Here is a 27,682-nt window from a genome sequence, read left to right as displayed (position 1 = left end):
GCTTCACATCAAATAGCCGCAGACCAGTTACAAATTAGTTGTAATGTGACAAGCTAGATAGAACTATATGTTCATGTTCTAACATCTGTGTATTTGGTTAAAAAGGAAAGAAAAAAAAAATCAACATGTGACTTTCCAGGACAGTGTAACATAACTATTAGAAAGAGCACAGAGGAACATGATTCAAGGATCACAAGAACATTGTTTCATAGCAGGCGACACAGAATTAGAGAAAATACATAAGGCTCACAGCATTTACCTCAGACAAAAGGCAAATCAATGACTGAATTTGATTACGAAGAATGGAGTCACCAATCAGGCCCAGGATTTGTTCCTCATACCACTTATAAATTTCACTCCATCAAATTGTGGCATTTCACACTCGTATGGTTTCCACCTCCAATGTAGATATGACATGTCAGGTCTACTATTCCGCATACAGTTCTGATGACCATCAATAAATCGACAAGTTTTGTTTGTATAGGCTGGGCCTGAGGGATTTGGTATCCATTCCCCATCAAAAAGGTTGCATTTCCCTATAAATGAAATGCCCAACATGAGATGCTAGAAACAAGAGCACTACAGAACAAAACAGCACAATTTAGCATGCCGTTTCTCTTGTCAAGTACTCAAATCCAAAATGCAGGAAGCCTATGGTAGAAAGTAGGTCCCAGAATGTTCTTTCAGATAGATAAGCAGTAATATATGGGCAATAGATACACAAAACAGAAATTGTTTACAGCTTAAGAATTATCTATTTGCTGTTGGAATAAAAGTGTGCAGGCAGATCTTTCTCAGAAATTCCATCCTTTTTCACAGGAATTAGGTCAGTACAATAGCAGTTGTCAAGTTTGTGGGAGAAGTTGAGGACTGACAATGTTGACAGAATATTACTTTTTAGGCTTCAGGAAATTGCAATCATACAAATTAGCCATTTTTCTCAATTTACCTATTTGAACCGGTAATACAGTTTGAAGTTTGGTATTGCTGTTCATTCATATCATTTTGCCATCAAAATTGTTTCCAGGATATTACTTGTTAACTGTTCAGTCTCAACCAAAATAATAGATTTTTCTCATTCAAAATTTATTTCAAAATGAGGATTTTGAAAGCATTGCATCAAAGGAGTTCATAAATTATGTTACAATGGGATAAAGAGAGGCAAGCAGCTTGCAACTACTACAGTCAGGCAGAGGATAGTTACTTGGTTACTCAGCTTAGCAACACATACTTGGCACCAAATCCCCAATTCGTCCTTAACGACCAGTGATTTAGTTGCTCCAAGTTGTCAAGTTAGAGAATTCTGCTGCAAGCAATTGCTTACGGATCATCACTCACATGTCAAAACACAATATGCTGTAAATAGATTCATATGGTTGACTCCGGGTGGGCATCCTAATCAATATGCAATACTGAGAACCTCCCACCTGTTTTCTAACGGGAAGGATATGCAAAAAGGACTTGAAACATTTCCAGTATTTCTATTAGTAGTATAATTGTCATATAAGTAGGCATTGAGTGCAGAAGCCCACTTGGTTAAACACATTCTTGACACTTGAGACAGATATTTACTCAGCACTTGTTGATCTCAAACAAGATTAAAATATACAGATTTCTTATTTTTCCCTTCCCCACCCAACTAAAAAATACACCTCAAACTCATGGAGTATGAAAAAATGATTTCCAAATTTCTGGCTTTTTGAGGAGAGAAAAACAGCTACATTTCTAGTCTTTCAGGAGCAATTTGCTATTTAGGCCACGAAACCAAGTGGCTTCGCTCAAATGGTCTCCAAACTGTGGGCTTCGTAAAAATAGCCTTGTATCGAGAGCTCTTCCGCTCAAATGATCTTTTTGGATTTGTTTGTTCAATAATAACGATTGTCAACCGGTCAACAATAATTATGCCCAAAATACCCCTGAGAAAATCAAATGCTTCTCTCCTCTCTCGTGACTGCATCTATATCTCTCTCTCTCGTTCGCTGTTCTGCCCGGCCGCAGCCCGACTCATCCGCCTCGCTGCCCGTCTGGACCGCCGGCGCCACCAGCCCCAGGCCAAGCCCGACCGCAAGCGCCCAGGCCGCCGCCGCTCTGCCGGCTGGCGTGCGGCTGCCGCCGGCGACGACCACCTGACGCTCCCCCAACGGCGCTCCCTCCCCCTCCAACACTGCCAGCCGCACAACGGCTTGCTGGAAAATTTTGGCTTGCTGGAAAAATTGCTTTTAGGTGTACAGACATTTCGCTTGCTGGAAAAATTATAGCGTCTGTATGTTGTTTACAAAGTATGTGCTGCATTTGTACATACATATGTAAAGTATTTGGCTTGAGTTTATTGAGCTGTGAGAGTATGAATGCACTCATGAACTAAAACAGTCTTCTTGTTCATTCATCCCCATGGAAAAGCCGAGTGAAATAAATCTAGTGCTCCAATTCTTTTCTTCTTTCCTTGAATGAACTCCAGTGATGGCTTGAAAATATTGCCGATTAACTCCAGTGCTCCACTTGGAGCCAGCTAAATCACAGAAGAAGAAAAAATTCAATAAGAAACCAGCGCCGTCAGACCAAGCTTCCGGCCCAGATCTGCTGCTACTATGCGGCTGGTGGTGGTGGAGGTGGAGGGAGCGCCGTCGGGGGAGCGTCGGAGGGTCGTCGCCGGCGGCGGCCGCACGCCGACCGGCAGAGCGGCGGCGGCTTGGGCGCTTGCGGCCGGGCTCGGCCTGGGGCTGGTGGCGCCGGCGGTCCAGTCGGGCGGCGGCCGGGAATCGCGTGGCACATTGCACGGAGAACGCTCCATCGCCTCCTCCTGTAGAACAGCGAACGAGAGAGAGATACAGAGGGAAAGAGAGGAGAGAGGCATTTGATTTATTCAGGGGTATTTCGGTCATAGTTGACCGGTTAACAATTGTTACTAGCGAGCAAACAAATCCAAAAAGGTCATTTGAGCAGAAGGACACCGGAGACCAGACTATTTTAACGAAGCTCACGGTATAAAGGCTATTTGAGCGAAGCCACTCGGTTTCGTGGTCTACTCGGTTTCGTGGTCTAAATAGCAAATTGCTCCCCAAAGTCCCAATCCCCTTGCATCCACACTCAAAATCACACCTTTGAATTCCAAGCCAGGCTCCTAAGACCGCACCTTTGCTGATCTCCGGCGACGAGTAGGAGGAGCAGAGCGCTCGAAAGAAGAGGCCGGCGAGGGGGAGCCAGCCGACAGCCTTCACCAGCACAGGCCCGCCCAGCCCCCACCGTTGGTGGTTCGTGCGATGGTGGCAGCTTGTGGCCCGGCGCAGGACAGCGGCAAGGGCCAGCGCTCAGCGACGAGCGGCAGGCGAGGGCGCGTGGCCGAGCTGCCGAGGCCGCGAGACGGGGTCGCAGGGAGGCAAGGTGGGATCGCGGGAGCCGGCTAGCCAGGAGCGGCGGAGGCCGTGAGGCGGCGAGGCCGCCGAACGCGGGCGGGGAAATCGGGGACAGGGAGCCGTCACGCCGGGCACGCGCGGCCGAGCCACGCGAGCCCAGAGCCGTCGCCGCGCCGAGCGGCGAGCGAGTGCCGTCACCTTGCGGGACTGCGGGAGGGAGGGAGGGCCGGAGGGGGACTGCGGCCCTGCAGTGGGAAATTAACTTTTTACTGCTGATGGTTAATTCGTAGCTCGCTGTTCATGACATATAAGTCCTCGTGAATCTTATATGGGTTCAATGATAAATTTGTTACGGACATACGTGAAAAAAGGTTAAATGGCCCCGCTGCAACCTGTATTTCTGTCGCCCTGTCGCAGGCCAGCGGGCTGCGAGGAAGGTGGGAGCGGACGGAGTGGCAGAACGCACCTCTCAGCCACCCCCGTTACAAATTTTTATAGGAGCAGGACACCTCGTCCGTATGACTTGATTTAATCCGTTCCGTGCAAAACCATATTAAATCGACCCTGGTTCAACGGATAAGATGCGCTCCCAAAAAACGAGTGGTCTCCGGTTCGTTCCCGCCCAAGTGCAACGTCTTGGACGCTGTATATTACCAGCACAGGGCATGTACTTACGTGGAATAATATATATATATATATATATTACGTGGAATAATATATATATATATCAAATGTTTCTTTGCTCCAATCCAATTATGATAGCAATGATGATTCTCTTCTAGATGGACCTTATTACCACCTTAGATATTGTGAGTACGGCTAATATTTGATGTTGGGTCCCGCACTATTATCAGGTTGCAAAATAAAGGTTGCTGATGCCCTAATTCCAATTGTTAGCTCCATCCTTTTCCAGCGCTTTCCTTTTTTTTAAGTTGTTGCCGTTCCCGTATGAAGTTCGGTTGGACGTTTCTTTAAGAATCCCGATTATTTTCAGAGGCAGAGCCCAACTAATTAATTATTAAAATTTAGATTTATCCTAAATTTGTAACATTCTTTGTAATTTTTTATCATCAGATATATCAAGACAATATATTGATAATTTTAAAACCGAAAAATTGTCACCTAAAAAATTCCCAAAATATATCATTATTATGGTGATTTTAGAGTGGATTATTTTGATTGTTGAACAAAGTTGATGAGAAAAACATTTTCACATACAAATATTTTATTTATGTATAAATTTTATTAACATAATATTTTATTTGTGTTTAAATTTTATTAATAAATAACCATAAAGTTTATGACTAAAGTAGTATTGATACTGATATATTTTCCAAATATAAAAATTGGTCTAAGGATTGGCATAGAAGCGATGGAAGACCTATTACTTCATTTTTTCATGGCTGAATATATTCCAGTTCTCAGTGTCTTTAGTCAATTACATATTCTCCTTTATTATTTACAAGGTTAGCGTGAGCTATGGAGTACACACGCATGTTTAGTGGCAAGTGGCAACGTGTATGCCAACCAATGTTTTAGATTCATTCAAAATATGTTTAAATTTTAGAGTTAATGTGCGTTTAGTGTGTAGGACTTTCTTATCTCCATTAGAAGTCAGAAACACGGACTATCCCAGGGGAAGAAAAGGAAAAGAAGGAATAGGTAAATAAAGAAGAAATGAAGAACAAGAAAAGAAAGAAGAGAAGAGAGAAGAAAACTAAAAGAAAAGGAAAGATAAAATAAAAAGAAGCTAAAAGTTCAGAATTTAAACCAGGAGTGAGAGTTATCATCTGGATCACATAATTATTTAATTATTACTAAGTTCTAAGATATGTTTTAGGGTTTCTTTAATATGTAATATTTTTTTACCCGTAGTGAAGCACGAGCATCGTTGCTAGTATGATATAAAGTGGTATTGCCAGTGGCTAAAGTTTGGAATTTTTGTGCTATACAATTTTAAGAAAAAAATTTGAAAGCTCAGTTTGGGAGTTTTAATAATACGATGAATTTCCGTTAACGTATTCAATCTGATTTATATTCATCATGTTTTCGTATTCGGTACTCTCTCTGTTTCTGTTAACACCAAAATTTGGTAAAATTTCTTATTGAATTCGGATAAGTAAAAGTGCAATCACATATGGAAATTTTATCCCGAGGAGTTCAAATCTAACAGGGAATCATTAAGACCAAGGCATGACGGCATAATTTTATCTATTAATTAGAGTTAGTTTAGGATTTTTGCTTTATCTCTAAGAGAATTAGAGTCTGATCGGGACTTGTTTGTTTTATTTTTATCTATTAGGAAACCGTGTCAAATTCATTAGGAATTAGAGATAGAGTCCAAATAGAGTTTGTTATTTCTTTTTATCTATTAGGAGTCGTATGTCATGTCCGACATGGACCGCTATCTACCTGAGGGTATAAATATGTATGCTCAGAGTCGTATCAATGCTCGGGGTCATTGTATAAATATCTACCTGAGTGTATAATATAGATCAATTATTCTCGGCGCATCGCCACCCTCTTCACCGAGGTTTCAACACTGCGGAACTTGGCACCCGACACGAGGCTGCATCAATTTGATCTCCACGAAGGGGTAAGTCCTACGTTCCGCTAGCCAAGGTAATCATATCGGCTAGATTAGAATTGTCTCGGTTCGGTCCGATCTTCTAATTTGGTTGTGCGATTGCTAGTTATCGTATCAGTTTCAGCTTAGATCACTTTCGTGTCTTAAGTTGATCTGGTCGACCACTTTGAGCAATCTACGTTGGTTTGATATTTGCTATTTGAAATATTCAATCTAATAATATCACGGTTCGATCCGATCTAGTAGATTGCGTTTATCAGATGGTTTATATCAGATCAATGTATTTTGCTCATTGTTTTATCGGAGTACTAGCCGATAAGTTATTAGTCATCGGCTCATCGGCTAGATAGCAATCTAGTATCTATCCTGACATTGCTAAGCATAATCTTGAACTGTCTTGGTTTGGTCCAATCTTCTATGATTATTCTTAGCAATCTGAGCTAGATATTCTATAGATCTTGATCGTTTGTCAGTCGTTTATAACCGATGATCTTTGCCGATTTACATGTTTATCATATTTACATCAGAAGAGTAGTCGATTGCCTTTCTGTATTATTTTTATACCAATTGGTTGGATTTATTTAGATCGGTAATTATTTTGTGTTGCATCGGCTTAAGAGAATCACATGCAAGTTGGTTTTAGCCGATCGCAACAAAGTACTCATTGTTTATTTATTTATGATTCAAGTATATTTGTATCGGATTCTCAACCGATCGAAGCTTTCAACGGCCGATCAATGAGCCAATCGGCTAAATACTGCTACATCAACGTCCGATCGGTTAGTTTCTTAGTTGCCTATCGGCTCGATAGCCGATCGGCTTGTTTTACTATTTATATCTTGTCAGTTGCAGGATCAAACTGACTGGTACGCCCGCGCAATCTAAGAATTTAGGTCCTGCACTGGAGCGTTTTAAGAAGTGACTCTCAGGCCTTCATGTGTGACACATTATCGGACGTCAACAGTTTCATAATGTAAGATGTTTAACTTTTTTGTTTATAATGTTTGATCATTTGTCTTATTAAAAAATATGGAAATGTCATTTATTTTTCTTGTGACTTGCTTTATTATCAAAAGAACTTTAAGAACGACTTATCATTTTTTATATTTATACTAAATTTTTAAATAATACGAATGGTCAAACGTTGTAACCAAAAAGTCAAACATCTTATTCCCTTCGTTTTATAACGTAAGATGTTTGACTTTTTTGTTTGCAATGTTTGATCATTTGTCTTATTCAAAAAATATGAAAATATCATTTATTTTACTTGTGACTTACTTTATTATTAAAAGAACTTTAAGCACGACTTATCATTTTTTATATTTGTATTAAATTTTTGAATAAGACGAATGGTCAAACGTTACAAAAAAAAATCAAACTTTTTACATTATAAAACGGATGTAGTACATTATTATAAGAGGAACAAAGTAATATTTAATTCAGATTTTTATTCGAAGTGTCCTGTTCAGATTACAAAAATACGGGAGAGCATCCGGAGCATGTATCTGGTACTATGTACGGATATACGTGTATATTACTATTACTACTAACAAAAGAAAGCGGACCTTATGACCATAGTCCCTAGTCCGTACCACCGGCCCACCGCTCCTTTTACCTTTCCCCTTTCCGATCCGCCCCATCGCAACCCTACCGATCGAATTCCTCCGAGCCATGTCGCCGCCGCCGGCGCAGGAGCCATGGATCATCCTGGCCGCAATCCCAAAGGTTGTAGGGTACAAGGAGGCGAAGCGCATCTTCCCGCCGGGCGCCGACATCTCCGTCGTCCGCAACAGGGTCCCTCGGGCCTCCGTCCTCACCGTGCCGCCCCACATCTCCCTCCCGCCCTGCCTTGGAGCCTACCCCTACGTCGTCACCGCCGACCGCTCCGGCCTGCTGCTCCTCCTCGGCACGCATCCTGTCAACACCAACTCCGTTGTTGTCTCCCACCACATCTGCGACGCGCGCACCGGCGAGGTAGTCACCCTCCCCGAGCTCCCACCAATGCGCCAGATGAGCTTCTATGGTGCCGCCAACGTCGGCCTCATCATGAAGGACGACGACGGCTGTATGGTTGCTGAGCTCCAGCCCCGACGCGACAGCACCGGCAGTGTCATCCTGCGCAACTACAAGGTGGGTGGGGAGTGCTGCGACTGGCGCGAGAGGGAACTCACCTGCTCGCCCCCGCTCACCCGGGACTGGTACCCCGAGGGCGTCGTCTCCCACGGTGGGATGCTCTGGTGGGTCGACCTTTCCTACGGCCTCCTCGCCGGCGATCCCTTCGCCGAGGAGCCGAACCTGCTCCACGTACCGCTACCGCAAGTTCCCGACCAGCTTCGTCCTGACGTTTACGACCGGGGTGGCCGCGGCGCCCACCGCTGCGTGAAGGTGAGCGGAGGAAGGCTGATGTACGTGCAGATCCACGGTGACCCTAACGTGCCGGTGGTCAGCACATGGATGCTCGCCGAATCAATCTTGTCGCCCGGGGAGTGGGACTGGCACCGCCACCGCAGCAGCGTGCCCTTGGCCGAGGTCTGGATCCACCAGAGTTACGTGGACACCACGCTGCCGTTGAGCATCCCTACTCTCGCGCTCCTCCACCCCACGGATCCCGACAGGCTCTACTTCTTCCTCCAATCGCACATCTTCGCAGTCGACCTTCGGCTGAGGAAGCTGGTGGCGTTCAATCAGTTTAGGATGCCGGAGCCGCCGTGTCAACATCGTCTGAAGCGCACCTCCCACTTCGTCCACGCATGGCACTATGATCCTTCAAGCAGTCGTATGTATCTTTAATTTGTCCCTGCCCTCCTCCTCTTTATCTTGGTGTACATGTCCAGATGTTCCTGCCAATTGTCATTAGCATAGATTAATCAGGTCCACCACTTTTAGGGACCATTGCATGGAGCTACCGGCAGTGCTGTAAAAGCTCTATACTCAGACCCTGTATCAAAAATTCAGTAACCCTAAACTAAAACAAGACCAGAAATCCTCCACTTGTTTCCTGATAATTTTGGCCTAAAGATCCACAACTTCCGGAACACCAACATGAGCTAGATAGCGTGATAGTTGTGCATTTATACTTGTTTATTAAATCTGAATTATTGTTTGCTGCTCTATAACCCATTCTCGAAGTCCTGTATGGTTTGCACTGCTTGGTGAAGCCTTTTAATCCCTCCACAAAATAGTTATGGAAAAAATATAAACATTTAACAAGATAGGTTAATATATGATATAGCACTCCATAAATATGCAAGCTCAAATTCAACTTATATAAGTTGGATGAAAAAAACAATTAATAGGGTTGTGAATATGTGTATATTACTTAGAGCTTAATTTGTTCTTTTTTGTTACAACTCATAGAGGTTGAATTTGAATATGCATATTTGTGGAATATCACATGTTAATCTATCTTGTTGAATTTTCTCAATTTTTTAATGACCATTTGGATGTCATGCAAAAACGAGAGGACATCCCTCAAGGGATTAAAACCCATTCTCATTTGATGGAACATTGCTAGTAAAAAAATAGTGTTTGCTGTGATTGTATGTCCAGAGTATTCTTCTATATTCTCCAGAAACATTATGTTGTCACTTGCAAATTAAAATGATGTAGAGAACTGCCAAACTGATTGATGAGATGCTTTATCCTTGAATGGAATGGTTCTGACCACCTTGTGTGACACCAGGGGAGTGCATGGACGCAGTTTTTTAGCACACAGTTGGATGTACACCCGTTGCTTGCATATCATCTAAATAGTTATAAAAAAATATGAAACAAATTGATAAGATAGATTAATATGAGTTATATCATTCCACAAACATACAAGTTTAAATTCGACTTCTACATGTGGTAACAAAAATAACAAAAATAATTGTGAATGTGTGTATACTAGTTTTATTTTATTTTGTTTTTTTGCTACAACTTATAGAAGTTGAATTTAAACTTGCTTGTTTGTGGAGTGATATAACTCATATTAATCTATATTTTTAATTTTTTTTATATTTTTTATGACTATTTAGATGATATGCATGCATACGGGTGGACATCCACCCATGTGCTAAAAATAGTTTCCGGGAGTGTATAGATGTTACATCTTTTACAATGGTGCTTATAAGGCACACAGACCACTTGGTTTTCATTGGGAATTACTGTTCTTTGTAGGTGTACTGTTTCTCCGTAGAATATTTAGCCAGTTTATAATGCTTATAAATCTTTGTTGAAGTGCTAATCACTTGCTCTCCTCAGCTTACATATAACCATTGTAATTTCTTGTCCTTAAAGGATCTGATTTTGTATCGACATGCTTGAGGCAGAACAAGGCGATTATACCTAGGATTAAGAGAAGGTGAGCCTATGATCTCGTTCGGATCTTCTTGCATGTTCTAACTTCAACTCCCAATAAGAAGACTTTGTTTCGAGGACCTAATACAATCTTCTTTTGATTCAGATTCTCTGGTATCATTCCCGTCACATGTAGAACTGGTAGGTATTACAATCTACGCAATTCTTCAATTGCAATTATTGGATGGGATGCTTCTTTGTCCAGGCTGTAGAAAAGTGAGCAAATTTTGAAAACTACCAGACCTAGTGTTATGTCAAATGTATTCTGTAAAACTGACCTAATCATCCTTATTGGTGTGAGAGCGAGTACGACACTGTAGCATCATGTTTTTTTTATTTCTTGGTTCCAGAGTTTTTGTACCGATTGCTGATCTTCTCTGCTGTATTTTCAGCTAAAAGGTTGAAGACGATTTGGGATTCTATAACCAGGGAGCAGCAGGAGCGGGAGCGGGAGTGGCAGAAGCAAGTTATGTGCCATGATTTTAAATGGTGCAGAATCTCTGAAGAAAGGCAGGATCAGCCAGCCTCATGAAGTATGAATTATGAATCTTCAGGAAGCGTTATTACCTCTCGGAGAGGCCGCACATATATATGGCTTATGTTGGAAACCATCTCTAACGTAGGATTACATGATGATGCCGAATAATAAGGAAACAAACAAATCTGTCTCTAACTTCCTCATTATCGTATGGTTACAGATATATGTATCTATCTTCTAAGCCCTCTTAATCATAACTTATCTAAGTTAAGATCGTGACAAAATTCTCTAAGTTGTTGGACATAAATTGGTTTAGTAAACCCATCTGCCACTTGATCTCCTGACGATATAAACTTGATCTCCAACTGCTTTCTAGCAACTCGTTCTCAAATAAAATGATAATCAACTTCTGTATGCTTTGTTCTAGCATTAAAAACTGGATTAACTGACAAATAAGTTGCTCTTAAATTATCACACCACAACCTTGCATTAGGAGAAACTGGGACTCCTATTTCTTTAAGGAGAGTTTGTACCCACATTACCTCTGTTATAGCATTTGCCACTGTTTTATACTCAGCTTCTGTGCTTGATCGAGACACTATATCATCCATGCCCAATCTGCAAACCCTCTTGTTGACCTTCTATCATCCATGCCCAATCTGCATCAGAAAAGACACTCACAAGGATAGAAGGGGATTTACGAATTCTCAATCCAAGACCAACGGAAGACCTAACACATCTGAGTATCCTCTCGAATTCCATTCAATGTTGGAGCGTAGGTGAATGCAAGAACTGACAGACTTTATTAACTGCAAAAGAAATATATGGTCTCGTCAGAGTTAAATACTGTAAAGCTCCAACTATACTCCTATATCTAGTGGCATCTTGTTCTCCCAGAACAGATCTATCATGTAATGATAATTTCTCTGTAGTGGCCATAGGGGTACTGACAGGCTTGCAATTTGACATTCCTGCTTTCTTGAGTAGATCAGATACATATTTTTCCTGTGTCAATAAAATTCCATTATGTACCTTATTGACCTCTATACCAAGAAAATAGTGAAAATCACCCAAATCCTTCAGGGCGAAGTCTTGTTTTAAATCTGTCAGTAAAGCCTCAGCTGCACCCTGAGTTGAGCTAGCAACAATTATATCATCAACATATATAAGAACAAAGATAGTAATATTTCCCTTACTGAAGAAGAACAGTGAGGTATCAGCTTTAGAGGCCTTGAAGCTAAGATCACACAGTTTGTTACTCAATCTAGAGTATCATGCTCGAGGTGCTTGTTTTAAGTCATACAGGGCCTTGTCTAGTTTGCAAACAAAACCATACTTACTTTTATCTTCATATCCAAGGGGCTGCCACATATAGACTTCTTCAAGTAGACCATGGAGAAGCACTCTGTACATTAAGCTGACGAAGACACCACCCTCTGGATACAACAATTGATAGAATAGCTCTAATAGTAGCAGTTTTAACAACCGGATTAAAAGTATCTTCATAGTCAATTTCATATCGTTGTTTAAAACCTTTAGCTACTATGAGAGCTTTATATCTATCCAAACTCCCATCAGCTTTCTGCTTAATTTTATAAACCTATTTGCAATCAATAATATTCCTACCACTCTGCGGTGGAACTAGATGCCAGGTTTTATTATTTAGCAAAGCTGAAAATTCTATATCCATTGCTTGTTTCCACTATGGGTGAGCTAGGGCTTCATTTAAATTATGTGGTTCACCATTATCAGCTACTACCTCCGTTTCTTGTTGTAAGTATTTTTAGTCTTTTCTAAATTTATCAATTGATAAATATATATAATTTATATATATATATCTAGATTTATTAGCATCTATATAAATCTAGATAAGTTTAGAAAGACTTACGTTATAAATTAGAGGGAGCAAAAGGGTATACCAAACACTACCATCTTTATAAATTTGTTCCTTACGTATACCTTTTCGTAACCGTGTAGTAGGCCGGGTAGATAGCTGGAGAGTAGTGGTAGCAGTACCATCTGGTGACGCCGTCCCATCTGTCGCTCCGCTATCCCGTGCACTGCCGCCTGCACCGGGTGAGGTGTTGTCAGCGCTGTGGGCTGCATCGACTTCGGCAGAGGTGCCAGCCGCAGGCGAGAGCTGGTCGGCACCATCAAAATCTACTGCCACCGCGTTGTGCTCCTCCTGTCAACATAATTGTTGGGGCTGAATGAGTCGGCGTCAGAGTTGTCTCCCGGATCTTCTGCGCTGGCCATTGTATTCCCTGAAATTTGATTTTCTGCATGTATATGCTCAGAAAGATCGTTAGCTGATTATTCCCTGAGGATTACCAAGCATATGGTCAGTCATACCCCTACTGATTATACTGGAATTCAACCGTGTGGGCGGTAGTAAAAGAATTTCAGACTTTAATCATGCTCCGGCATTAGAATGCAACTTGGAGAAGAGAAAAATAGCCTCATCGAAGAAAACGTCACGGGAGATATAGATTCGTCGGTTATAAAGTCAAGGCATTTAAATCCCTTATAGAGGTTACTGTAGCCAAGAAAAACACAAAACTACGAGTATTATAAGGACGAAGGTTGGGTCAACAGACACACCTAAAAATTCTCAAGGATGAATAGCTAGGTTTTTATGGAATAAACGCTCTAAGGTCGTAGAAAACTGTATAATTTTGCTAGGTGTGCAGTTTATGAGATATGTAGCAGCAAGAAAAGCTTCATCCCATAATTTGAGAGGCATAGATGTATGAGCTAGTAGTGAGAGGCCAACCTCAACAATATGTCGATGTTTCCGTTCAGCGGATCTATTCTGTTGGTGAGCATAGAGGCATGAGACATGGTGGGTGATTCTAATTTTTGTGAGAAAGGAATTGAGTTTTTCATACTCTCCCCAGTCAGATTGCATAGAAATGATCTTATGATTAAACAGTCTTTCAACGAGCTGTTGAAACTCACAGAACTTCTGTATGACCTCAGATTTTTTCTTAAGTAAATAAATTCAGGTGAACTTGCTAAAATCATCAATAAAACTAACATAAAACTTTTTTCCACCAACAGAATCAGCGGCAGGGCCCCAAACATCGAAAAACACCAGTTCTAAAGAATGATTAGACACACTAACAGATTTGGGATAGGGCAGTTAATGACTCTTAGCCTGTTGACAGGCATCACACACACTAGCTTTATTGGGATCTCCTAGACATGGGAGATGATTACTAATAACAACTTTTTGAACGATAGGTAAAGACAGATGGCGTAAACGAATATGCCACTGAGTGAAGGAGGGCTTCACGACTCCGAGGACTTGTTTGGATGAAGATGCAGACTTTGGGATTGGATATAGACCATTGCGGCAGGGTCCCCTAAGGAGTAGATTCTTTGTTACCTGATCCTTGATAGCAAATAAAGAACGGTGAATTTCAACAAAGGCATGATTATCAAGGGCTAAACGCCACGCAGATACGAGATTTTCTTTGCTTTAGGAACATGTAAGATATTATTTAGATGCAAATTACGTGTAGGGGTATGAATAGTAGAACGACCAATATACTTAATATCCATACCTGCACTACCTGCCGTATAGATCTGATCTTTCCCGTTGTATTTTTCTCAAGTCGTCAGCTTCTCCAACTCGCCAGTGATGTGATCTGTAGCACCGGTATCTACGTACCAGTTGTTGTCTATCCCGTAGGAGGACACTGCGGCAGCTATTTTAGGAACAAAGGAGTCGTCAAATCTGTGCCAGCAATCGACGACGACATGTCCTGGCTTGCCGCAAAGTTGGCAGATGGGACGAGGCTTGTTGCCACGTCCTCCACCACTGTAACCACGGCCGCGATTGTTGTTGCCACCGCCACGATCACCTCGGCCGCCACCGTCATTATTGCCACCGCGGCCGCCGCCATGATTGTAGCTGTTGAAGTTGCCGGTGGAGCCTCCATTGGTATTGCGATTGCCACCACGTTTAGCACTATTGGCTGACGAAGTGGAGTGATGCACCGATGATTGGCGCAACTTTTGCCTGGACTCAAAACTCAAAAGCTGAGAGTATAATTCAGAAAAAGAAACAGGTCCTGATCTCCCAACCAGAGATGAAACGACTGGCTCGTAGTCGTCGTCCAGTCCAGTAAGCACGTAGGACATCATGTCCTCATCATCAATCAGCTTCCCGGCGGAGACCATCTCGTCGGCAAGCCCTTTCATCTTGCTGATATAGTCGAAGATACTCAAATCTCCCTTGTGTGTCGTCGCAAGGGCAAGCCTGGTGTTCAGCGATCTTGCACGCGACTGGGAAGATAGCATCTCATTGATCGAGTGCCATGCTTTTGCAGCAGTTTCCATGTTCACAACCTGCATAAGAATTTCTTTGGAAAGTGTGGACAAAAGAAACCCTAGCTGAAAGTGCATCTAGGTCCCTAATTTGTTTTGGTGATTAATGACAATCAAATGATGAGGACTAATGATGTGTGTGAGAATGTGAAGCTATAAATAGTCCTCATGAAAAAGTTGTTGTTGTGCCGCCTACGTGAAAAGAGAAGAAACATCGGTATATTCGTGTTGACGTGTGTATTTACTTTGAATTTGAGTCAACTAGGATTGTCGTACTATAAGAGGGGTGCGCAAATGAAATCTAGGAATGAATCCGGTGCTCGGAAATATTTTTGAAATGCATATTTTGCTATCTTTTTGAAGTTGTGCTGAAATTTACGGAAGTTCCGAAGGTACGGTCGGAACTTCCAAAGAGGTCAGATTCAGTTCTATATGATTGACGTAAGTTCCAAAGAGAACATTGGAAGTTCCGAAGAAGGCAAAATCGGCTCTGTAAGAATCACGGAAGTTCCGAAGGAGAGCTTCGGAAATTCCGAAGAACTGGAATTCACGACTGTAAGATTCACAGAAGTTTCGATAGTTTTGACCGGAACTTCCTTTGACTTGACTTTTCGCAATTGACTTTGAATTTTCTGAGTGTTAGGGGCTACTATTTTGAACTGACCGTAAGTTCCGGTGTGGACATTCGGAAGTTCCGAAGGGAGCATCTTTTGCCCCCAACGGGCAGAAAATGAGAGGGGGTATAAATAACCCCCCAACCCCTCAAGCTAGGGCTACTGCTCCCATTGTTCATCCATTTGCCCTAGGCTTGCATTTCTTGATATTCACTTTGAGCCTTGCTTTCTCACTTCCTCCTCTCCACGGATCTAAGTGATTTGGATTTTGTCTATGTGAGAGTTGGTTGGTTTGAGTGCTTGGTGTTGACTTCGTGAGAAATTTCTTGAGTACTAGATTCATCCTCAAGATCTCTTTGCTAGCTTGTTACTCTTGATGGTTGAGGACACCTAGACGGCTAGGCGTTGTTACTAGAGCCGCCAAAATTCTTGTGGCGCGCCGGGAAAGGTTTGTGAAGTTGGGTCTCACCTCCGAAAGAGAAGAGATACCTCGAGTGAGGGGGAGTGCACGAGTGCAACCCAGAGGAAAGGGTTGTAGAACCCGGCTCAAGTTTGAGCTCCTCAACGAAGAGTACAATCCCCTCAAGCATTGGAACTTCGGTGAAAAGTCTCCGTCTCTACTTGTGGTGATTTCTCTCTAACTTGTGGTTTGGGCTTTGCTTTTGGTTGCCGCACGTACTCTAGTTACTGATTGTGCAAAGCTTGGAGGTGGTTTTGCTTATTTAAGGTTTGGTTGGCTAGATCTACTCATTTCTCGTTCTAAATCTGGTGCTGTCAGAAGTTCCAAAGCTCCTGACTGGAAATTCCGAAGGTTTCAGCTTCCGCTTTTTAGGTTTAATTTTTAAATCGTCTATTCACTCCCCTCTAAGCCTTGATATACTCTTTCACTAGCACCTGTAGATCCGCCGCAATCCAAGCTTCATAGGCTAGATTTGATGCCTTGGTCATAGCATCACCTTCCTTAACGTCAATCTCGGCCGCCGGTGCCTTCGTTGCGCCAGTAAGATAGCCCTCCATGCATGCACCTCTGACAAACGGAAGAACTTGTGCCTTCCAGAGAGGAAAGTTGCCCCGGGTCAGCTTTTCTTGGATGACCTACCCGGAGAGAGGGTTGTCGACGCCATTGGAGGAGCTCGCCATCTTGAGATTGATCTGATTGTGGCTATTATGGCTCTGATACCATATGAATCTTCAGGTAGCGTTATCACCTCTCGGAGAGAGGCCGCACATATATATTACTTGTGTTGGAAACCACCTTCAACGTGGGATTACATGATGATGCCGAATAATAAGGAAACACGCAAATCTATCTCTAACTTCCTCATTATCGGATGGTTACAGACATATGTATCTATCTTCTAACATGAATGAAGGGTGATTAGCCTGACTCATTAACCAGGATATATGAAAAGAATCCAACACAGCATGAGCATTTACTTGTGGGATCTTGTTCTGTACATATTCTTAGTTTATTTACAAGTGAACCAGCTGTGTAAAATTTGAGCACAAACTTGAATCTTTACTGTTGGACGCACTTATGAGAATTTTAACCATCAGATCTCGAGTTGTGCTTGAAGTTGTGAAAAATTGGTGGTAGTATGTGTAGACGTGTAGTAGCGCCTTATTTATAACAAGGTGTCTTTGCTCGATTACTTTGTTATTGTGTCTGCTACATGTAGATTATCAAGCCATGAATCGCATTGATGACCTAGGAAAGACGGGGGTGAGAGAATGCGGTGTTGTTATGTATGGTTGTTTGCTCTCCATTTCAGTTTGCAATGAGCGCCTGGATCTGCAGCGTAGGCGCAGGCGCGACGAGCCATGTGACGCAGGTCACAATTTCAGTTTCATGGCTGCCAAACAATCGGCTCCATGAGAACAGGACTGCCAGTACTGAGAACCTGCACTGGAGTATGCTAGGCAATACTGAGAACCTGCACTGGAGGTAGCTACATCGCCGCTGGATTATGGCGTGGTAGACTGGTAGTATAATCTTGTCGCGCTAGCTAAACGGTACATATTTTATCTCGAATTTAGCCTACATGTTTGTGTATGTGCTTAAATCATCGTAAACAATACTACCATTTTTATTCCAAAACAGTTATTTAGGTCGTATACACCATTGATGTTGTTGGATATAATGCAAAAGGATCTTTGTCCATGACATATTGCCGATTAAGATGTACTTGGAGATCTTATTTTTCCTCTCCTTTTTTGTGGTAATATGCATAGTCAAAGATCTATGGGTTGATTGTTGAGGCATATTTACAAACGAAAAATAATTTGTTATTCTTAGCGATCTAAAATCCTAGATCGAAAATAAACTTTGGTGAAAAAACTCTAAAATAAACTCTAAATTTAAGTTTAAAAATTTAAATTTTGGTTTATGAGCACAAGGATAAGCGAAAAGATAAAGGTGCTGGCAAGTAGCATATGCCATGTTGAAATATAGAGACGAGCAAATGCAGCTCTCTGTTGTCTCTGTACCCATGTATGTAATGTAAATATAGAGACGAGGCACTGGCGCTAGTGGCTAAGATAAAAGAGGGGGCCGAAAGCGAAACTTGGAACCTAGCAGGAGCAAAGCGGCTAGTAGATATGATTCCCTGGTTTTCGTTCCCTTTGTATAGCTCTGTGTTGTTGGTTTTATTTGTACATGCCTGTCTGCTTTATTCAGTGAAATGGGCACCGGGGCCAGACGGGCGCACGGCGAGCTCGGCTCATTTCATCAGAGAGAGAGAGAGAGAGAGAGGGCGGCAGGGGCGACCACCACCTCTCCCCGCCGCCGCCCCTCTCCACCTCTCCTCCCGCCTCGCCGCTGCCCCAGCGGTCGCCGGCAAGCCGGCCGGACGCAATGACGGCGGTGGCGGGGCTCTCACCGGGGCCAGACGGGCGCACGGCGGTGCGCGGCGCCCCGCGGTGGCACTCGGCGCTGTGCAGCGGCGTGAGGGGGCGGCGGAGTCCGGATCCGCCCATCCCACCTGGAGCTGGAGTGGAGGCGGCGTGCAGCGGTGCGAAGAGGTGCTCGGCGGCTCCCGGTGCTCGGCGACGCGCAGCGGCGCGAGGAGGCACTGGAGAGGCGGTGGATCCAGCGCCCCCAAGGCCGGATCCGGCAATCCCCCGCCTAGAGCAGGCGCGGCGGCGGCTGGTGTTCTCCCTCCTCCGTGTGAGGCGGCAACGGCGGGCGTTCTGCTCCTCCGTGTGAGGCGGCGACGGCGGGCGTTCTGCTCCTCCGCGTCAGAGGCGGCGACGACTGGCATTCTGCGAGTGCTGTCGTCCCAAGCGTGGAGGCTGTTCCGGGCGTGGCGGTCGTGGCTCGCCGGTGCGGGCACGAGCGGCTGGGCAACTGGGATGCCACCATGGTGGCCAGGTGGGGAGTGGCGGCCGAGCAATGAGAGTGCCGGTGGGTGGCGCCGAAGCCAGAGCGGCAACGTTTCTAGCGTCGGGGCAAGCCCAGATGGTCGTGTTAAGGGAGCTGGCGGCGGTGGGTTATCTTCCTCGTTGCCGGTCATCACCCTCACCCTTCCTGAAGCCCTTCCCCTTCGGTGTGGGGAGTTTCTAGGCTGATTGAGGCGGCGGCATGTCGTCGGGGGAAGCTCACGGTGCTGAAGCAATGCCATCTAATTTCGGGTTCTCCTTCGGTCAGATTTGGCGAGGAGGCCAGTGGATGGTGAAGCGGAGAGGTTCTGAGCCAGCTCTCAGGATGGTGCTTCGAAGAAGCCGGCCGACGGAGGGGCATCAATCGGGTTTGGAGGAAGCCACGTGTCGCCGATGTTCAGATGGTGGTTTCAGAGTAGGTGACGTACCATGGTCATAAGGGGTTCCGAGCAAAAGCTTAGCCCAATTCTTCGGACCAACAGTGACTTCGTCTTCAGGCGTAGTAACCCTCATGAGGGCACTGTTGAGGTATCCCTCCTCCCGACAAGGAGCTCTAGTTGAAAACCTTGTCCAGTTTTTGGATGGACGACGACGGTGTCTTTTGGCGTCGCGACCCTCATGAGGACGTCGTTTTAGACTCTCCGTGTCGTAGTGGTGTCATTAGCTCGGTGGCGATCGGTCTCGCATAGCGATGGCCGGTTCGGTGCTTGGTTTTCCTCTCTGTGATGTGTGTTTGAACGGTTGGCACATGGTTCAGGGCGTGTACTCTGGTGCACATCCTTTCTCGACAGCCAGCTGTCGATGTAAAGCTGTCGATGTAAAACTTTTCTTGTAACATTTTCTTCCTAGAATGACCTCCTTCGGTCATTCCGGCAAAAAAAAAAGAAATGGGCACCCTCTGAAGTGTCAATTCATTCAAAAAAAATTATAAATTGAAATCATAATAGTTTCCCATAAAAGAAACATAAATATTTTGTCTTCCGGTTCTCTATTACTCTAGAATGTTATCTATTATGTAATAAAGTAATAGAAAAAGGAGCAACACGTTTACCCTCACGGGCTAGAAAATTCCACATTAATCGAAGAAAAATAATTGAAAGAAAAGAAAAGCTAATGATTTTTTTGGATCGGGCAAGGATTTTTTTAGGAGAAAAAAAGAACGTAATTAATTTGTTGAATCGGACAGGAGGAAAGAACGTAGATTTTTTGGATCGGACGAGATAGAGGAAAGAACGTGATTGATTTTTTTGGATCGGACAAGGATTTTTTTTAGATAAAAAACGTGATTTTTTGGAAGTTTTAATTAATCTCATATGCGTAAAAATATTTAATTTATTTTATAAGTAAACATAATGTTATTTGAAACATGTTATAGACAATCACAAATAAGTAATATATTAATATATATGAAGGATATGTGATTGAAAAAGACAAAGAGAAGAAGAGATATTATGGCATAAATTTTGTATAACTTTGATATGTTGTATATGTTGTAGTGTTATTCTTAGATCTATTACGTTATTAAGATAATATAAAAGGAGTCATTGTTTTACTTTATGTGTAGCATCAAATATAAAATTTTGATATAAGTTAGGTCCGAGTTTAAACTATATGCCACTTTAATATATATATATATTACAATATAATATGAAACTATATTTGATATTATATAAGAAATTTCATAAGGAAGTTTAGCCGTGCACTCTGCGCGGGGCACCATGCTAGTTTGGAATGATTTTCCCTAAAAATTCTTGAATCGTTTGTCCCTATGAAAGCAAGTTCAATAGTATAGACAGCTAGCTATAAATTATCTATAACTAATTTAAAAGTCAATTCATACAATAGTCATATACTACACAATTAATATTTGATCACATATATGATATACACATGTTTTGGAGTCCATGCTGCTACAAAACTATAATCTGCTGCTCTTCTCTTATTATCTTAAAATATATTTATAGCTAGCTTATAGTCTGCTTTAAAATATGTTTATAGCTGACTTATAGTCTGCTCACATGTACCTGAGCGTGACTCTGTCCCGTGGAACATACAATCTCATAACAGTGCCGGTGGCGCGCGGCCACGACGATGGCGAATTGGCGATCCAACGGCGTCCCACCCCCATTCGACCTGGCATCATGCTAACTAGTCTACGACGGCGCAATGCTTCACGGCTCTACCCACCCAATGCACCAGCGCGACACCGACGTGCAACATGCCGAGCTCGTCGGCCGTGATTCCACGCCGGAGCGAGGGGCAAGTCGATCCTCCACGACGGCGAGGAGCTCCGGTTCATAAGGTTAAGCCAAAAAAAAAAAAAGGAGATCAAGACGCAAGAATGGTAAGAACGGCCTCACAATCACGCCATGTCGATCAGCTGCTCCAAGAACAATACAGAAAAATTACACATAGCTCTGTAAATATTATCAAAGCCCCGATCGATTCGATTCGATTAGAGTCCCACAAGCAACGCGACGCTCCCACCGGGATGCGATGGTGTAGTGTAGTTACAAAAAGAGAGATCGAGAAGGTGCCGTACGGTCCGACGCGTTGCGTCTCGCGAGAAGGAAGAAGGCGGAGCGACGGGCGGCGGCGGCGGCGTTCACCGGCCGCGGAGGAGGGCCTTCTCGGCGGTGTCCATCTCCTCGAGGATGCGGACGCGGCGCTTGTTGGGGATGGGCGCCGTGGGGCCGAAGCTGATGTAATGGCCCGACACGGCGTTGAGCGCCGAGTACATCTCCCTGAAGGACGGCCGCCCCAGCAGCGACTTCTCCCGCCGGTACTTGGCCACCCACGAGTTGGACAGCTCCCGGAGCTCCGCCACCGCGTCCGCCACCCCGGGGTCCGCCCTGTCCATATTGATCGTCGACCGCACCTTCCCGATCACGTCCTTCGTCTCGCTCACATACTCCTCGTCCGACGCCGCCCACGCCGCCCCGCACGGGCCCCACAGCGCCACCACCAGCGCCGCCGCCGCCGCCGCCACGCCTCCCCCCGCCACCACCTCGCGCCTACCCACTACGCCGCCGCCGCCGCTGCTCGCGGCGGCGTGGACCGCGCGGTGAGGCTGCGTTGGCTTTACGACGACGGCGGCGGCGGCCGTCAGGACGGCCGGCACGGGGGCCGATGACGCTGGCCTCATCTTCTTCCTACGCGTGACAGTGTGGAAGGCAAGGGGAGGCCGCGAGGATGGCGCGCGGGGTTGTGTGATAGGCTTGGCTTGGGTAGGGGGGGGGGGCGGGAGGGCGGGAAGAGGTGACACGTCGGCTTATCGCCTTATCCCGACGCGCCACCATGCAAGGCTGTGTATGGGCTTCGCTGGATTCCCTCTGATAGGTCGGCCAGGTCGGCCATGCACGTTGATGGTTACTGGAACTCATCGTGATAATACGAGGTTGTGATTATAAAATGACCATATAAACGAGGCTTAAAAGGACGAGAGACACAACGATTTGGCCGCAAACATTGATCCTCATAGTCTCAGATAAACCGAAATTCACAAAAGAGTTGGAAGCAGAGTGACGGTCACAAATACACAAAACGGTGTAGGCACAGTGAAAACTGGACAATAATTGTTGTAAATCGGCAAATTAGGTTTTTTTGGGGGTAGCGATGACTGGGGGAGGATATCTGAGGTTCTGAGCAGTGGCTAACTTAGGTTCCAGCCTTCCGACGACCAACTTGGGCAACAAATCCAGCCTTGATAGGAGCAACTGACCTTGATGAACCACACTGCGGAGGGTAAATAAAACCAGCAGTTAGTACGGCGAATAGAAGGTACTAGCAAATTTGTTTCATCACAAAGGAACATCAACCAAGTAGCATCTCAGCATGGGTCACGTGTAAAGATGGAGCACACCAACTTATATTACAAGACATTAACAAATACATTGTATATTCCATACACTCAGGTTAACAGAAAACAAATAAAAAACTAAATCCAGCAGAAAATCAATTAAAGGGCATCGTTGTATCCTCAGATGTTGCATTTTTTTTCTCACAAATCAGTCAAACAATGTAGGCAATCATTTTTGCAACTCATCATAGGTAAAAGATGACAATGAACTGTCATTCTTTTTTCTAGAAGAAAAAGAAAAGAAAAACTATTGAGAGTGCTTTAAGTCTCAGATGTTGCAACTGGTACCAGAAACTATTTGTCAGACAATGAACCAGACCAGAAATTAAAAAAAAAGGGGATATTTGCATCCTCAGATGTTGCAAGTTTTCTCACAGGTCAGTCAAACAATGTAGGCAATCATTTCCGCAACTCATCATCGGTAAAAACACAAGGAGTTATCATTCTTTTTGTTACAAGAAATAAAAGGTAAAAACCCAAAAGCAGTGCTTTAATCCTCAGTTGTTGCAATTATTATCATAAAAACATTTTGTCAGACAATGTAGGCAAAACAAATATTGCAACTCATCATAGGGAGACACAGAATTTACAAAAAATAAATAAAATGACTAGTCTGCAAATACTTTTGGCTTAGTTAGGACTTAGGATTGACTACGCAATGCAGCAAGAAAAAAAACTGACACCATCTCAAGCCTCAGGTACTTGCAATTAATATCACAGATACTTGTCAGACAATGTATGCAACAATCTTGCAAGTCATCATAGGCAACATTTGTAACAAATAAACTATACACAAAGGTAGAGTATTATTGTAGCAATGCATGTGAAAGAAGCAGCATTATGACACTTTCAAGGCTCAGCTCTTGCAACCATCAGAACAGCTACTTGCAGACAATGTAGGCAATTTTATAGGAAATGTTGATAACAGGGACCTTGCAAATATAGACGTGCAAATATAGACCAACGCAGTGCTCTCAAGGTTGCATCCAGGTATCATTTGCAGTAGGCACAACAACAAAAATCTTCGGACCCATAAAACTATAGAACTATGTAATGCTGTAAAAAACTGAAGGAAAATGTTCTTTATACAGCATTAAAGATGCTTTTGGATAAACTACCTCTGTTTGCTATGAAATTTGACACAAATGTACATGCAAATATATATATTTAACAGCTTACCTGTTCACATCGGAGGAAGAACAGCCTATTCTCCTTCGAAAGGATGGTATCAGGACTTTTGCACCCATTGCATATGACATACTCATCTGAAAGGAGTGAAATTGCAAAAAAGAAGTCCATTGAGTTCAGCACAACAGACTTTCATGACAGTTCCATGCATAGGATTTCATATGAAACGGAATGGGAGAATATATCATCCACTCCTATATTGATGTTTGTTTACCACTCAAGACCATTATTGCCTTAACATAATAATTTACATTGGAAATGGGAAGATAAAAAGGGCTACAGCTGTAACTAAAACCCATTCTAAATCATTGCACCCTAAGTCAATAAACAAACCATATTTGCGCATGAGGGCTATGATATGGTGAAGGAATTGTATAAAGTTCATTTATTACAAAAGGACGCACCTCATTCAACAGGAACTATTGACTAAGTGGTTACAGTCCACTCACTCTGATCGTTTTATCGATTTTTCTATTTTTAGCAAACTCTATTTTGAAGACAGATAAGGAAAGGTTAACTATATAGTTGGTAAGATCCCCTTAATTCCCCAGCAAAACAAAAGGATGTGCACAATAATTGGACCTACAAGTCTATACCAGAAGCTAATGAATTCTGGATATCACAGATTCACAATGCAAGTTTGTTTGTAGTACAACAGTAACAATGAGCAGGAGCAAGATATATGTAACAGTAAGGAAACTTACTGATATATCTCCTAAGTATGGCCTCAAAGTTTTTCGGAGCAAATCTTCCTTTTATAACCAATCTTTGTTGGCCATCAAGGGATCCACTTGTTCCCATCTCAGCAAGTAAAAACATCATCACATGTTCAGGTTGCCTATGCATGCTGAAAGTGGAAGCAATGGTTACAGGTAGCTGATGGTAATTTATCTTCTGTGAAACAAAATCAGAGCTAGAGAATGGTATGAAGTGGACAAAAAGTGTAATCATACGTTTTGCACAAGTCCATGAAGTTGACAAAAACTGTCTTCTTTGTGCCTTCCCTAAGCACTTGAGGGGGCCTCATAACAGTTCTGCGTCTATCACCAGCAAGATCAGGATTATTCTCACGCAGGATATTGAACACTCTGCCAAGCAGCTGCCACCAAAAATAATTGAAAAGTTTCACTAACAAAAACACAATTGGATAACTGGTTAAGCTGGGCTGAGCACTACATGAGATACTGTACCATATATATGGCGATAAAAAACTAATAAAATATACAAAGAGGGCATCACAGTAAAGTTTCTCCTCAATCGGCAATGGAACAAAAGCCCACAATTACTGTAATTGATATGATAATGACAGATTTTCAACAGGTAAAATGTATAAACCTCTTCATATTTATAATCTCTGTCAGTTCCTTCCCAAGGGTATCGAGTTGCACCACCAAGCACAATCCCTTCTCCTTCTTCATCCTCTCCAATTTGATCATCTAGAAAATATATGCTCAGAAACAAAAAAAAACAATGCAATCAGGGCAAATATATTTACTGAGCAACCACAATTACCTATAGCATCTTCACCATCTCCAGCTTCAGTAAGAGACGTATCATGCTCCACCTGAAATTTGCAAACTTTGTCAACAGGACAAAACTACAGAAGGAAACATTAATCCATAACAAAATTGCAACCAACTAAACTTACATGCTTCTTCTTCTTCTTTTTCATGCCAGCAAAACTAGGCTCCCCAGTCTCGGCAACTGAAAGAAATTCAGCTTAGCATATTTCTAAAAATGCACAGTGACTTAGTGATTCCTCTTTTTTTAAGGGCAGCATACCTGACAAGCTCTCGGTCTTCTCTGCCAACTTATCCACCTCATCAGATGGATCTTGGATCACAACCTTCTTCTTCTTCTTTTTCTTGGTCGGATCAAAAGGAGTAAGCTACAGAATATCACAAACGTTGTCAACGAGGATGTATGCGGAAAAAAAAACGATGACAAGAAAAAACTGTGAAAGGCTGATGCTTGAGATCAAATTAAATGCTGCAATCCAACATAAAATAACACATCACTTCCAACACCAAACAACATTATAATTATACTTATGAAATTTTAATATTACCTTTTGTTGCCCATGATAATCTGTCAGGCATACATGATAAAACAACATGCTACCAAGAAATGAAAAAATGCCCATAAATCTCTATATCCGATTAATTAACGCACAAATCCAACTGCATATTTCGTGACAGGACCAGGATAGCACTAACAGTATATTCAGACAATAAAAGTACTGTATATCACTATAGGTGTTCGATATTACATGACTTCAAACCCTCCGCCGAGTACAGAAGTATTTCATGAATCATGTGGCTTTAACCGATTCAGTACCGCCAAGTACAAGCAACCATCGCAGTTCTCACGTAGCTCTGCCGCTTAATCCGTTCTTACGGATTTCACAGCTTCAATCCAAGCACACAAATCAAACATCAGGCAGAACATCGCATCACAGCACAGCACAGCTCCGCAACCAACCCATCCCTACGGGTTTTTTTCTTTCTACCCTTCGCCACCCAAAACTAAACAAGCCGAACCAAATCCGACGTGCAAGGGTAAACAAACAGAGAAGTGGAGCTTCTCACCTCGGAGGCCTCCTCCTTCCTCTCCACCTGCTCTTCGTCGGCCATGGCGACGCTGGCCTTCTTCACCGCCCTTCTCCCTTCCCGGCGCGGGGCAGGCGACTCGATCCGCGGAGCGGTGGCTGGTCACCTGAACGGGCAGGGAACGCGAGCAGCGATCAGATCGGGTCGGGGAATCGATCGGAGGCAGGAGTCGAGAAGCCCTTACAGCGCGAGAGAGACGACGGCGGCGGGGCTGCTGCTAGGGTTTCTGATGAGCGCTTGGTTTGCCTTCACTGAAGCTATCCTTCTCTTCTTTCTCTTGTGCGAGGGGGTTACTAGGCTTTCGTTTGGAATCTGGGCCGGAAACTGTAGCTCGAATTACATGGTCGCAACGCTGCCCCAGCCGGCCCATTTGAGGAATGGCACTTGGACTTTCTCTTTCTCTTTCTACTCTTTCATTCTACCTTTTTTTTAAACGAGTAAATTCCTCAAAATCATAGGTACCGTGCACCAACTATTTTTACTCACGTCCTGTTTAGTTTCCAAAATTTTTCCCCAAAAATATCACATCGAATCTTTGGATATCTAAATAGAGCATTAAATCATAGGTATCGTGCACCAACTATTTTTACTCACACCCTGTTTAGTTTCCAAAATTTTCCTCCAAAAACATCATATCGAATTTTTGGATATTAAATAAAGCATTAAACATACATAAAATGAAAAACTAATTGCACAGTTATTTGAGAAATCTTGAGACGAATCTTTTAAGCTATGATTAGCCATAAGTGCTACAGTAACCCATATACGCTAATGACGGATTAGTTAAGCTCAAAAGAATCGTCTCGTAGTTTCTAGGCGAGCCGTGAAATTCATTTTTTCATTCGTATCCAAAAATCTCTTCCAACATCCAGTCAAAATGTCTGATGTGACATCCAAAAATTTTCATTTCCTTAACTAAACACCCCTTTAGGTGATAAATTCTACA

At 43.2% G+C, this 27,682-nt stretch overlaps 3 protein-coding genes and 5 non-coding genes across 8 annotated transcripts; 1 reads left to right on the top strand and 7 right to left on the bottom strand.

Moving 5' to 3' along the window:
• Positions 1 to 7,534: 7,534 nt before the first annotated feature.
• Positions 7,535 to 11,126, top strand: LOC102714000. Its single transcript, XM_006651283.3, has 4 exons — positions 7,535 to 8,716; positions 10,219 to 10,282; positions 10,385 to 10,419; positions 10,671 to 11,126. The coding sequence occupies exons 1-4, from the start codon at positions 7,612 to 7,614 to the stop codon at positions 10,808 to 10,810; spliced, it is 1,344 nt and encodes a 447-aa protein (XP_006651346.1). The 5' UTR covers positions 7,535 to 7,611; the 3' UTR covers positions 10,811 to 11,126.
• Positions 11,127 to 14,784: 3,658 nt separating this feature from the next.
• Positions 14,785 to 14,923, bottom strand: LOC121054045. Its single transcript, XR_005811512.1, has one exon. It is a non-coding gene; the product is annotated as a small nucleolar RNA Z247 (small nucleolar RNA).
• Positions 14,924 to 21,422: 6,499 nt separating this feature from the next.
• On the bottom strand, positions 21,423 to 22,296 carry LOC121053861 (photosystem II repair protein PSB27-H1, chloroplastic). The gene has a single exon (XM_040522094.1). It carries the CDS (start codon positions 22,223 to 22,225, stop codon positions 21,686 to 21,688), a length of 540 nt encoding a protein of 179 aa, XP_040378028.1. The 5' UTR covers positions 22,226 to 22,296; the 3' UTR covers positions 21,423 to 21,685.
• A 238-nt stretch (positions 22,297 to 22,534) lies between these two features.
• On the bottom strand, positions 22,535 to 27,018 carry LOC102722473 (eukaryotic translation initiation factor 2 subunit beta). The gene is made up of 10 exons (XM_006649977.2): positions 26,921 to 27,018; positions 26,716 to 26,842; positions 25,910 to 26,015; positions 25,776 to 25,831; positions 25,640 to 25,691; positions 25,463 to 25,563; positions 25,081 to 25,226; positions 24,832 to 24,974; positions 24,119 to 24,204; positions 22,535 to 22,815 (listed from the first exon to the last, which is right to left on the bottom strand). Exons 2-10 carry the CDS (start codon positions 26,758 to 26,760, stop codon positions 22,738 to 22,740), a joined length of 813 nt encoding a protein of 270 aa, XP_006650040.1. The 5' UTR covers positions 26,761 to 26,842; positions 26,921 to 27,018; the 3' UTR covers positions 22,535 to 22,737.
• Positions 23,053 to 23,136, bottom strand: LOC121054027. The gene has a single exon (XR_005811494.1). It is a non-coding gene; the product is annotated as a small nucleolar RNA SNORD34 (small nucleolar RNA).
• LOC121054029 lies at positions 23,285 to 23,366 on the bottom strand. The gene has a single exon (XR_005811496.1). It is a non-coding gene; the product is annotated as a small nucleolar RNA SNORD34 (small nucleolar RNA).
• On the bottom strand, positions 23,430 to 23,518 carry LOC121054031. Its single transcript, XR_005811498.1, has one exon. It is a non-coding gene; the product is annotated as a small nucleolar RNA SNORD34 (small nucleolar RNA).
• LOC121054028 lies at positions 23,627 to 23,710 on the bottom strand. The gene has a single exon (XR_005811495.1). It is a non-coding gene; the product is annotated as a small nucleolar RNA SNORD34 (small nucleolar RNA).
• Positions 27,019 to 27,682: the final 664 nt, after the last annotated feature.

Source organism: Oryza brachyantha, chromosome 3, assembly GCF_000231095.2.
Source record: "Oryza brachyantha chromosome 3, ObraRS2, whole genome shotgun sequence".
NCBI lineage: Eukaryota > Viridiplantae > Streptophyta > Magnoliopsida > Poales > Poaceae > Oryza > Oryza brachyantha.
The sequence above is the reverse complement of the archived record's forward strand: the minus strand, read 5'-3'. Positions and strand labels throughout refer to the sequence as shown.